General features: G+C 36.8%; 1 protein-coding gene across 1 annotated transcript; it reads left to right on the plus strand.

The window, feature by feature from the left end:
• Positions 1-1,977: 1,977 nt before the first annotated feature.
• On the plus strand, positions 1,978-12,286 carry rab1ba (zRAB1B, member RAS oncogene family a). The gene is made up of 6 exons (XM_048185691.1): positions 1,978-2,311; positions 5,470-5,542; positions 5,740-5,835; positions 6,056-6,151; positions 6,643-6,774; positions 9,760-12,286. The coding sequence occupies exons 1-6, from the start codon at positions 2,298-2,300 to the stop codon at positions 9,952-9,954; spliced, it is 606 nt and encodes a 201-aa protein (XP_048041648.1). The 5' UTR covers positions 1,978-2,297; the 3' UTR covers positions 9,955-12,286.
• Positions 12,287-12,850: the final 564 nt, after the last annotated feature.

Here is a 12,850-nt window from a genome sequence, read left to right on the forward strand (position 1 = left end):
GAAACATTTAATCAGCAGTTTTCCATACAGTAAAATTCACCATTAAAAATATTATAAAACATTTTGTTTTATGACAAAACAAAATATTGTTTTGTCATATATTCCACAGAGTAAGATGAACTAAATATTTTCAAAATAATATTTTAACATATTTATAAGACTAATTTGCACTGTGTAAGTTGGGTCTTTATACATATAAAATGTGTTTTTAAATTTTAAGATGGGGTTCCCTCGATCATATTTGGGGGACGTGGCATCGAAAGATTGAAAACCCCTGACATAAACAACTATGGATTATAGTTTAACAAGGTCCTGCAGCACCAGCCTCATTAGAAGTTGTTGCAATTGTAAGATGATCCATAACAAGACATTATGACAAAATATTGGAAATAAAGGCTCAGCTGTGAGCACTAAAGTCAAAATATAAGAAATATAGTTTGTATTATGAGAATAAACATTCGTGTTCATATTTCATTGCAAAAAAAGATGATATACAAGAATCAAAGCTTCAGTGCAACCATGATGCAAAGTTCTTTAGAGACTTTGTGATCTATTTCGAGGCTGAAGCACAATGCATTGTTGGGAGAAGTCTTGCATTGAATGGATCCCCAGAGCCACAGGGAACTAATTGTTGTTTTGGTCCTGGAGCTGAGGGACCCCTTGTGGAGATTCCAAACTGATTCCAAATTACATGACAAAAATTGTAGTGATGTAATCTAGATTACTCATTTTAGGTATTCTGTGTAACTCTACTTTTTGATTACTTTTGACCTAACTCATTTATCACATTGATTTGAATAGAATAATCTTGTACCATACTGATAGAAAACAGAATTCCATTCTTTGTTATTAACAACATGAAGTGCATTAAATATTACATTAGGTACGTCAGGGTTTCCCAGACTGGGATTCCTGATGGAACTGCAGGGGTTTTTGAGTTTAATGAAAAGCTATTAAGTAATTAAATCATAAATAATAATAATAATAATAATAATCAAAATAAAACATTTACTAAAAAAGATTTTAAAATATACTTGTTTACCTACATGTCATGTGACCACCATTAACCAACATAATTGTATTATTGACCTAACTTATTAACTTAAAATCAAAGGGCTTACTTCAAGTAACCCCATTTCCAGAAAAATTGGGACATTTTGTAAAATGCAATAAAATCAAGAACCTGTGATTTGTTAATAATCTTGAACATTTATTAAACTGACAAAAGTACAAATAAAAGATTTCCAAAGTTTTGGAAACAGAGTACGTCTATACAATTTATATATTTCATTGCTGCCATATATGGTCTACTTTTCTACACTCCTACACCATTTTGAGCAAAAAACAAACAAACAAACAAACAAAAAAACTCAACCCCATCACACTCAACAATGTCACATATATGTATATTTCATTATACAACAGGAGTTATTGAGTTATTAACTTGATTTATCAATAATTTTAATATTTACAAATTATCACCTGACAGGTTAAGGACTAACACAATAAAATTGTGGTTGTAGTTAAACATCTTAATTGAAAGTTTATTTTTGTAAAAAAAAAAAAAAAAAAAAAAAAAAAAAAAAAAGACAACAACAGACACAATTTGTATATTTATAACTTCAGTCCCATAGAAATGTGAAAATTATCATAAATGTTAAAATTTTTTTGTTTACAAATTGTCAAATTGTTTTGAGGGACAGTAGGTAGATGTTTCTTTTATTACAATTTTTTGTGTAAATTCCTTTTTAAACCAATAAAAGGAGTCCAAATATGAAAAAGCTTAAAATAATAAAAGGGCTTTAATGCCTGAGGTGGGAAAATATGATTTGTCGGAGGTTTGTTATGTGCCTAATGATGTGGGGTATTTAGTAATGTAATCATATGATGTTCAAAAATAAAAATAAATCCAAGTTAAAGGTTACTCGTCGAGTGTCTTGAATCTTTGGGTTGTGTCTTTGAGATCAGTTCGTAATGCCACGTCATCTGATGTCACTGCCGCACCTGCGCAGCCATCTTGTACTTCGAGCGAGGGGTAGATCGGAAGGAAGGAAGAAAAGCAGAACAAAATAACAGTGTTTTGCGTTATATGGTCAGTAATGTCCGTCAAGTGACTGAATCCAACGAGAAGACAGTGTTGAGGTGTGATCGGAGGGGGTAAATCAGAGAAAGCTGCCCCAGTGCCTCGGGATTCCAGACGTAACGTACAAGTCATCCTCTTCATCATTATCGCGTCTGCTCGCAGAGAAAAGAGTCCAGTCTCCTGCTGAACACAACCACAACGATACAAACACACCATGAATCCAGAATAGTGAGTATTTAACGCCCAGGCTTTTGTTGCGGATGTCAGTGTTTGTATAATCATGAACCACTAGTGCCAGTAGCTTTGTCTAGCCTAAACGGCTAACAGCGTCCGGAACTAACGGCGAATTCAAAGCATATTTGCTTATTCAGAGAAAGTTTCTTACTCTAAATGACAGTATTATTCGATATTAAACGTTTTAACTTCAAAACCGTCGCTATTTGGTGTTTATCGCACGTAATTTCAGCATTTGCCGTACTGCGTGACGTAATTTTTGGTGTGTTGCGTTGCGACGGAGTGACGTCATGAGTTGACTGAAGTGAGGCTGAATTCAGCTGTCAAAATGGATCTGGCATATGAGCGAATATGCCCTTTGCGCGCATGCACGCGGTGTTTTGAACCATACACGACTCCAGCTTGTCATTGTGAGGCATTCAAGTGTCATGTGTTTTTTATTAGGCCTGCGAATTGAAAGTCAGCGTCACAGCTGGAAGAGGTCATGAAAAGGAGAAGCTTCGCATTTTCCGTGATTTCTCAGTAGCATGCGGTCAGCTTATTGGTCTGACTCAGTACACAAGTCTTTGGTTGAATAATTATGAATATTCCATTAATAGTGATAGATTAACACATGCCGATTATCAGAAATGTATTACTTGTTCGCCATATCCATCAGCAGTATTTCACATGCTAATTCACTGGCAACAAAGAACACAAACATGTTTCAAACACTCCTCTGTTTGCCATTGGTCATTTAAATAGATAGTCCCTCCCCAAGCTCATGCCATTGGTTGAACCAGTGTTGTGTCAGGCCCTGTTTGGATTCTCAAACTTCCTTTCTGTATTGTGAATGGCGAAGTTATACATTTTACAATGTTAATACAATGCTCACGTGATGGTGATGTATGTATTTTTGAACCCGAGTATAAAGTAAGGTGTGCTTGGTGGCATTTGTTGGTTGTCTGCCTTGTTAATACACAAGTACATTCTAGTGGCCTTATTTAAAGGGTTCGTTCACTCAAAAATGAAAATTCTGTCATTTATTACTCACCCTCATGCCGTTCCACACCCGTAAGACCTTCGTTAATCTTCAGAACACAAATTAAGATATTTTTGTTGAAATCTGATGGCTCAGTGAGGCCTCCATAGGGAGCAATGACACTTCCTCTCTCAAGATCCATTAATGTACTAAAAACATATTTAAATCAGTTCATGTGAGTACAGTGGTTCAATATTAATATTATAAAGCGACGAGAATATTTTTGGTGCGCCAAAAACAACAACAAAACGACTTATTTAGTGATGGCTGATTTCAAAACACTGCTTCAGGAAGCTTCGGAGAATAATGAATCAGCGTGTCGAATCTGCGATTCGGAGCGCCAAAGTCAAGTGATTTCAGCAGTTTGGCGGTTTGACACGCAATCCGAATCATGATTCGACACACTGATTCATAATGCTCCGAAGCTTCCTGAAGCAGTGTTTTGAAATCGGCCATCACTAAATAAGTCGTTATTTTGGTTTTTTTTGGCGCACCAAAAATATTCTCGTCGCTTTATAATATTAATATTGAACCACTGTACTCACATGAACTGATTTACATATGTTTTTAGTACATTAATGGATCTTGAGAGAGGAAATGTCATTGCTTCCTATGAAGGCCTCACGGAGCCATCAGATTTCAACTAAAATATTTTAATTTGTGTTCCGAAGATTAACGAAGGTGTGGAACGGCATGAGGGTGAGTAATAAATGACAGAATTTTCATTTTTGGGTGAACATACCCTTTAATTTGTATTAGCCTAAGCCTATATCTAAATATATATGGATCATCACTGGCTATTGACATTTGACAAACTATCCAGGTTGTGCTCTTTTAATTGCAAAAAGCGCTTGAATCAAATTTAGTTGTTAAAACAATAAAATGAAATGCTTTACTTGTCTGAGATGAAGTTTTTGTATAACACCTTGTTTCCTCTTGACACATTCAAGCACTATGTAGATCATCAGCATGCTCAGTCACGATTGCTTCATGTGATGCAACGTTTCTCAGCTTGTCTAATGTTAGTACTTGAATTCAGTAACCATTGCGACAGTGTCTAAGTTGGAATTAGATTCTCTCAGCTGTATTCTGAGCTGGTGGCAGGGGATACTTTATGCTGATTTTGTTTTGAACCTTCTTCACCATCACCAGTTCTTGAACGACAGTTCCTGGAAATGGCAGTTGATTTTGCAACTTGTAATCTGATGTAGTTGTCTTTTCAAACCAGTTAACATTTAAGCAAGACTAATGGCACATTTACTATATCATTTTAACCTCTTAGAGCCAGATGTGATGTGATATATGATTATTTCAGTGAGATCATGTAGTGTCGTTGATATGTTGATAACACCATTCCTACAGGTCAGTTTACTGAGTACGAGGACAGAATTAATTTTATGTTCACATGATGAGACAAACAATCTGTTATATCTGTATGTATACATTATTATCACTAAAGTAGCTACTATAGCATTGTTGTCATTGATAATGAAAAGTAAAAGTATTACTGGTATGAATTGTTTTCTACAAACGAAATGAGGCTAATAAATATTAGATGAAAAACTTAAATTTAAACAACATAAACGAAAATTAGAATTGAAACCGAATAAGTTGAAGTACTACAGTAACTAAAACTGAGATGAAAATTGAAATTAAATAGATGTAATAAAACACAAAAAAGCATAACAAGATTACATAAATTAAAATGAAAACTGAAAATATAAAAATAAAACCTAATTTAAGGTATTAATAAATACTATAATAGTAAAATAATGCCGCTGTATAAAGCTCCTAGATAACTCATAATTTACCACAGCTCATGTTGTCTAGAGTTTTTTCTGTACTGAAATTTCTTGTAAATATATTTTTGCAGTGTTTCGTCAGCAGAACAATCCAAAAACACATTAAATAACAGTACAACCCACTGAAGGGATGTATGCCTATCCCTCACAGCCTCGCTTTCATTGCCGTTAAAAAAGATGGCGCTGATGTGAATAAGCTCTATAATGTGATTATAACTCATTTGACTGGTACATGTCATATAAGAAGGTTAAATTTGTTCTGAAACTAAAAATTGTAAATATTCTTGTTGACGTATTTAATGTGTTGCTATTGTGTTTCTCCATTTTAGCGACTACCTGTTTAAACTGCTCCTCATCGGTGACTCTGGAGTTGGAAAGTCATGTCTTCTGTTGAGATTTGCTGTGAGTACATCATGCACAGATGACTTGTTTTGTCCCGCTTTTGCTGCCAAACATCAATTAAAGATCAATTGAAGTCATACAGCCAGTCTGCAAATGATATAGAATTGACTAAATGTATTTCATAGTAGATTATTTATATCCACAAATGTAAATAGTCTGTTTTCATTCACCTTTCTGTTTGGGTTGTGGTGCTGCAGGATGACACATACACTGAGAGCTACATCAGCACCATAGGCGTGGACTTCAAGATCCGCACTATTGAACTTGATGGAAAAACCATTAAGCTACAGATTGTAAGTCCATACATCCTCCCACACAACACAAATTTTTCACAAGTTCTGGGGCCGCATGACAGTCACTAGTATGCACACCAGTACATTATGATGACCTGATTTCTTGGGTCAATAGACAAATCTAGCAACTTGTGAAAATGGGGCCAAACCTGTTATAGAAACATGCATGGTTTGACATTACTATAAATTATATTCCTTTTTTTTTCTGTCTATTTCATAGTGGGACACTGCAGGGCAAGAAAGATTTCGAACCATCACCTCCAGTTACTATCGAGGGGCTCACGGTATCATTGTGGTTTATGATGTCACGGATCAGGTGAGACACCATCAGAAGTTCTCCTTCCTTATCTGGCCCAAATTTAACAAAGCACACTTTGCAACAATCAATAATCAATTGCTGTCTATAACATATGTTTACCACATATTTCTATAGTTCTGATGCTGTGTAAACTGTGCAGATATCATCCTCAGAAAACATCTTTTACTTGATGACCCGCTTGTCATATTTGTGTTATAACACCAGTGTTAGTTTAGTATCATTTATGTATTATTGAAGTACTTGTTAATATTTTGAATTAGCTTTTATTTTTGTTTTCAGTTTTCAAGTTTTAGTAATTTTTTTAATGTGCTTTTAGTTTGCCATTAGTTTCCATCTAATATTCTATTTCAGCTTTATTTCAATTACTGAAAATTAAATGTAATAGTTTCAGTTGTAGATTACAATAACAACACTGGATAACATTGCTTTTATTATCACATGAACTGTTGAAATTGAGAGTTATTTTCTCTGTCCTGCTCTCTCTAAAGGAATCGTATAACAATGTGAAACAGTGGCTACAGGAAATAGACCGCTATGCAAGCGAGAATGTCAACAAGCTGCTGGTGGGGAACAAATGTGATCTCACCACCAAGAAAGTAGTGGACTACACAACAGCCAAGGTAATAATGCGTCAAAATAGACGCATCTAATCTGTATTAGTCTGAGTTTAAATCTCTGTTCCCTTTTTTTAAATCAAAACAGTGGACTTTACAAGCCCAATTGCTTCCTATTTTTGTGACATTGGTAGCATAATACTTTCCCTCACTATTACTACTGCTTATGCTAAGGGTTGGAGATTTGAATAAACCCCCAACCTAATATTTAACCCATCTTGCACTATTTCTTTTATGGACATGAATGTTATGTCAAATTGTGGAGCTACTAAGCGTTCTGATATATGCTTTCACCTGGTAGATGATAAAACAGGCCAAAATAATCCCATAGCCTTGCGCTGTAGGAGGGAACCAGACTTACGTAGAGTCCTGAATGTCATAAAGACTTGGCAGTGAGCCCATTTTGGCTTTGGCCATCAAGTAACCACCTTGCAACCAACCAGAACACCCTAGCAACTGCATGGCAATGCATGAACAACCACTCAGAACATTTCAGCAACAGCATAGCAACACCCTCACAATTACTTATAACACTTTATGGTGGGAAATTCTGCACAGGCATAAATTTTCTTCAGAACAAAAACTTTATGAACAGTCTTGAATACAGTCGATAAAACTTTTTGATAATTAAAAGGATAAGTTCACTTTAGAATTAAAATTTCCTGTTAATTTTCTCACCCCCGTGTCATCAAAGATGTTTATTTCTTTCTTCAGTCGAAAAGAAAATAAGGTTTTGGAGGAAAACATTCCAGGATTTTTCTCCATATAGTGGACTTCAGTGGGGAACAACAGATTGAAGGTCCAAATTGCAGTTTCAGTGCAGCTTCAAAGAGCTCTACACATTCCCAGCCAAGGAATAAAGGTCTTATCTAGCGAAACAATCGGTCATTTTCGAAAAAAAAAAAAAAATTAAAAATGTATATACTTTTTAACCACAAATGCTTGTCTTGCACTGCTCTGTGATTCACAGTGCATTAGGTAATCACATTGGAAAGGTCACGCATGAAGTACCAAGCAAGTGTTTACAAGTGAACTTGCAAAGACTAAGCCAAACACCCATTACAAAAAAAGGTAAAACGGTGATGTCAGAAGATTTTGAAGTTGGAGGAGAAAATGAGTTGAGAGTTTGAATGAGAGTTTTTCGCCCTACGTCACGCGTCACCTTTCCAGCATGATTACGTAATGTGTGGCGCATTGCAGAGCAGTGCAAGACAAGCATTTGTGATTAAAAAGTGTATACATTTTTATTTTATTTTTACAAAATGACCGCTCGCTAGACAAGACCCTTATTCCTTGGCTGGGATCGTGTAGAGCCCTTTGAAGCTGCATTGAAACTGCAGTTTGGATCTTCAACCCATTGTACTCCACTGAAGTCCACTATATTGAGAAAAGTCCTGGAATCTCACGTCTCTCACAAGGAACGTCACAGCAGTGGTTGACAAGCCAGAGGGCCAATAGTTTACGCGATGATCGCGTAAACGTTTGGCTGATGTTTTTAAGGCCCTACCTCGTGCACAGATGATGTATATTAATATTATTACTTTCAGTGCAACTAATAAATAGTCTTTTATCAGTTAGTAAAGACAGTTTCAAGTAATATTACAAAAATGTATAAAACAAAACATCCTCTTTAGCACCTTTAATTCATTTTGAGAGTTCGAAACAGCTTGCCAAAAATGCCAAAGCAGACTTTGTAGAAAAGTTCGCTATGGCTGGTAAACACCTTTTATACTATCATTGGTCTGTGGTGATTGCACAATTGGTAGGTGTGTGCAGAGGCTCCGCCTTCTTTCACGTGGAAATCCTTTCTAGTTAATTGCTCCTGTTCAGTTAGTCGAGGCCAGATGTCCACCAGTGAAAACATGAACACATAGGAGAGCTGCTTTAAAGTAGAAAATGAATGAAACCCACTTCTGATGGATGAAATGAAACAATGTTTAATATGGTAAAGCTGCTTGATTTTGATCATTCTATCTTAGAACTTCGCCGTGAGTATATCAGGGCCTTCAGTGTTATATGGTAGGCGGCGCTGTTACACATCTTCTGAAAGAGTTTTGAATCTCCAGATCCAAAAACAAGTGAAGAAGCAGAAACAAGTGATAGAAGCATTGCTTACACACATGTAAGCTGATGCAATCATCAAACATTCAACAGCATATAAATCTAAACTGCCTAATGTTACCGAATGAAATGTCAAACCCATGAAGAGGTATAGGACTGTGAAGATTTGGGGGTGTTGATGGACTCAATCTACTCCATCTATGTTTTGATCAATGTTCTGAATCTGATCCGGACGTAGACTTTGACAAAAATGCTATTTTCTCAGCTTTTTGTTCAAAATGTTACTTTTTTTTTTTAATGAATCTTACTAAAATTCAAGTGTTGATTTAAAAAAAAAAAAAAAATGATAATAAAATAAAATAAAAAGAATGCATGGAGCTAAAATAAAAAAAAATTATATATATATATATTTTTAAAGCAGAGGCTCTGTTCTTACTTTTGATGTATTATATGTTCTGATATTCATACAGCAAAATATTGTGGGGCCCACAAAAGTTTTGTGAAAATGATCAAAATTGCTAGCGCTTGCTGGCAACTTCTTTTAAATAAAGCTGGCAGGGAAAAAGTTAAGGCCTATTCACACCAATAACTATAACGATAACTATATTAGCGTCCAACGCACATATCATCTGTAGCTTTAAATTCTCAAGATCTTGACAATTGGCTGTCAATATTTTTATTGTTCATCAGCTAGAACAAGTCATTGCGAAAGTGATCAACAATATCATTTTTCTGTCTCGTTATCATTATAGCTGTGGTTTGGACTCTAATCTTCATTTACATTTAGAACTATTTTTAAAACTGTATCTTTATCGTCATAATTGTCATCCTTGGTGTGAATGGGCCTTTTTACAGCAGTGCCAAGCATGAGATTGGGCAAAATAAAAAAATGTTCTGAAGTGTCTCACTCTGGTTCTTTTTGGCTTCCAGGAATTTGCCGACTCTTTAGCAATCCCCTTCCTTGAGACGAGCGCAAAGAATGCCACGAATGTGGAGCAGGCCTTCATGACTATGGCTGCCGAGATCAAGAAGCGCATGGGCCCTGGAGCAACAACTGGAGGAGACAAGCCCAACTTGAAGATCGAGAGCACTCCTGTGCGGCAGTCTGGCGGCGGCTGCTGTTGAAGAGCCTGAGCGTGCACACACACAAACACACACACGCATAAAACACACACACACACACACAACCATCCCTTTCCCCCTCAAACACATTTTCTCACACACACCAAAAAAACAGCATTCTCACGGGAGGAACCACTGCATTAAGAGCCAACGTCTAACAGCCTTATGGCTTCATTTATGACATCATAGTCTTCTTGTTTTAATTATCCTTTCCCTTTTTGTAAGAAACCTCACCCCTTTTTCCTCCCTGTGCACATTAATAGCCCCACCCACTTCCATAGCCCCACCCCCTGTACTTAAAGTGGAGCTTTGGTACAGTCATATGTTTATGTAGAGATGTCTGTAATGAGAGCAGATGTGGGGGTGATTCTCAAATCCTCCTTTTAAACAACTAGCGAGGCTGTGTTAAGAAAGTTAACCTATCTCTCTAGTATTTCTAATTCTCTCTCACACATTGTCACATGAATGAGGTTTTGTGGGGGGCGAAAGCATGGCTTCTGAGGCTGAATCGACAGGAAGTCAACCGCATACAAAGTCGGCAATATTCTGTACTTGTTCTCATCCTACTAGTATATTATTGTTATTATGGTGATTTTTAAGACTGATTTGTTTTTTTTGTTTGTTTTTTTCTGTAGGTTTTTGATTTTCTAATGAAGGCTTGTACAAAGGCTTACTGCTGTCAATGACGTAGTCTGGGTGGGGAAGGGAACGGATAGGGTTGGGTTTTTTGTTCATAATCTGGATTACGAGGGTCTAGGCTTTAGGTTGGTCGATGAAAGCTACTGTTCCCTCTATTACCTCAATGACCTCTGCTACTTTCGAGTGTTCAGCCATCACAGGTTCAAAACAAATGCACGAACACCGTCTTGACTCGCGCTGAGGTTGTTTCCTCCTGTGGTCAGCATGTTTTTGGCTTTGGTTTGAAACCTCAGATTTATATTTTGGTGTAATTTTACCATCTTGTTGAGCCAGACTTCTACTAAAGCCAACCCGTAGTCCTCGCTGCTGCCAAAAATGGTCCATCCTGCATTGTGTGTGCTTTGTATTTATTTAAATACGGTAAATATATTTGCATATTTGTAAAGGGCCTTAATTTCGCCACCAACAAGAGTGTGCTAGTTCCATGGATCCGGTTCAGTGTGCTTTGTTTGTGTGGGAATATTGTGCATTACATCTAGGAATATTGGGATTGACTGGTCCAGTGTAGGAGACCGGATATGACCTCCCATGTTCTTTAATGAAAAAAAAAAAAAAATATTCATACACGTAGATTCTAGCTTTCAAATCTACCTACTGATTGATGGACCCTTCTCAAAATAAGGGTCTCATTCAGATGTTGCCTTTGGTGATCGAAGAGGTTCATACGGATCCTACATGGCAACCTAAAGCCCCTCCACACGGTTCGATCTCATCTGCGTTAAGCAAATTTCTAACACAAACTGCAAATGATTGGCCTGATGACAGTGTTTTTGACCTGGCTGTTTTATTATGTACAACGTGGATCTAGAAAATGTAGATAGAGTTTGTGAACTTCACTAGTATTAGTGCGTCAGTCTGTCTTAATTAGGATAGTCTAACCATCGTGACATTAGATCAGTGTAATCTAGTTTTTACACCACTAACATCTGCCAATGCTAACATAACCGCACAATCTCATCACTAATGTTGTGTGGTGGATTTGCTTGTACTATTTTGTAAGTGAACTGGTAGCGTCGGGTTGGAGGGAGCAGTAGCAGGGATATGGGTGCGAGTGCAATGGCTGGGAAGGAGGGACGGGCAAGGGGCAACTGCATAAACTGTGTTTGGGAACATTCCTTTTGATTTTAAAACAGGTCCGTTGTGGATCCCGCGTTACGTCTGTGTGAAAATAAACAGTATATGAAAGTCTCATTTAAACCCTGCACTCATTCACACACTAAAGTGCTTTTTTGGATGCATTCGGAAGGGTCTGTTTTCTCAGAAGGATTGCTGTCTTTTGATCTATGAATTTAGAGTTTTGTGGTAATGTTTTGGGTTTGCGGAAAGATGAAGGGTTTGGGGTTGGGAGGGGGTTCGATGCTTATGAATGTGATGGAGCGTTCTTATGCTTTTCGTCTTTTCAGTTTTACTTTTTACCCATGTCATTTGCACATCTAATATTTTTGGATTAAGACACGGCGATGGTAAAATGGCAAGCACCTCTTTAGTAGTTTCCCTGTCTAATAATACACGCTCTTTCTCTATCCCCCTTTGCTTGCTCACCCCGGTGCTGTTTCATAGCTGGGTTTGATCTCGTTTTCTCTTCTCTGTACATATTATAAATATATATAATAAAATGATCAACATGAGACTTAAAGATGACTTTTCCTGCTTGCTTTTCTGTTGTGTCGAGTGTAATATTGTGTGGGTGGTGCGGTAAGTATCACTTCCTGTGCTAGTTGGAAATGTGATGACTGATCATTTTGAAAGTTGAATCTCATAGAACCTGTCAAGAACATGTACGTGACTTGTTTCATCCCAGAATCACGGAATATTCATGCCGATTTTAATGATAAAAATCATTTTGTCTGGATTGGATGATTCTCATTACTGAATTACAGTGTAATTTAGAATGTAATGAGGAACATTATGTAGAATAATGAGAATTACAGACAAACTTGACAGTAAAACATCTGGACGCATTATAATAATGAGAATTGGGTGAGGAAATGTGCATAATTGTCATGAAAATAATGTCAGAATCTATCTTGCTAGCTAGCTAGATATTTGAGATTTACCCATTGTAGTGTTGGGGGTAATGTATTACGAGTAACATGAGTTACGTAATCCGATTACTTTTCCCATTAAAGGGTTAGTTCACCCAAAAATGCGATGTCCGATGGCTCTGTGAGGCCTGCATAGCCAGCAATGACATTTCCTC

This window comes from Megalobrama amblycephala, linkage group LG3, assembly GCF_018812025.1.
Source record: "Megalobrama amblycephala isolate DHTTF-2021 linkage group LG3, ASM1881202v1, whole genome shotgun sequence".
In the NCBI taxonomy this organism is placed as follows: Eukaryota; Metazoa; Chordata; class Actinopteri; order Cypriniformes; family Xenocyprididae; genus Megalobrama; species Megalobrama amblycephala.

Excerpts from the sequence above, each read along its gene's own strand:
- rab1ba (XM_048185691.1), top strand. Across the intron at positions 5,836-6,055 it reads AAACCATTAAGCTACAGATT|TGGGACACTGCAGGGCAAGA; the intron begins GTAAGTCCATAC and ends TCTATTTCATAG. Across the intron at positions 6,152-6,642 it reads TTTATGATGTCACGGATCAG|GAATCGTATAACAATGTGAA; the intron begins GTGAGACACCAT and ends CTCTCTCTAAAG.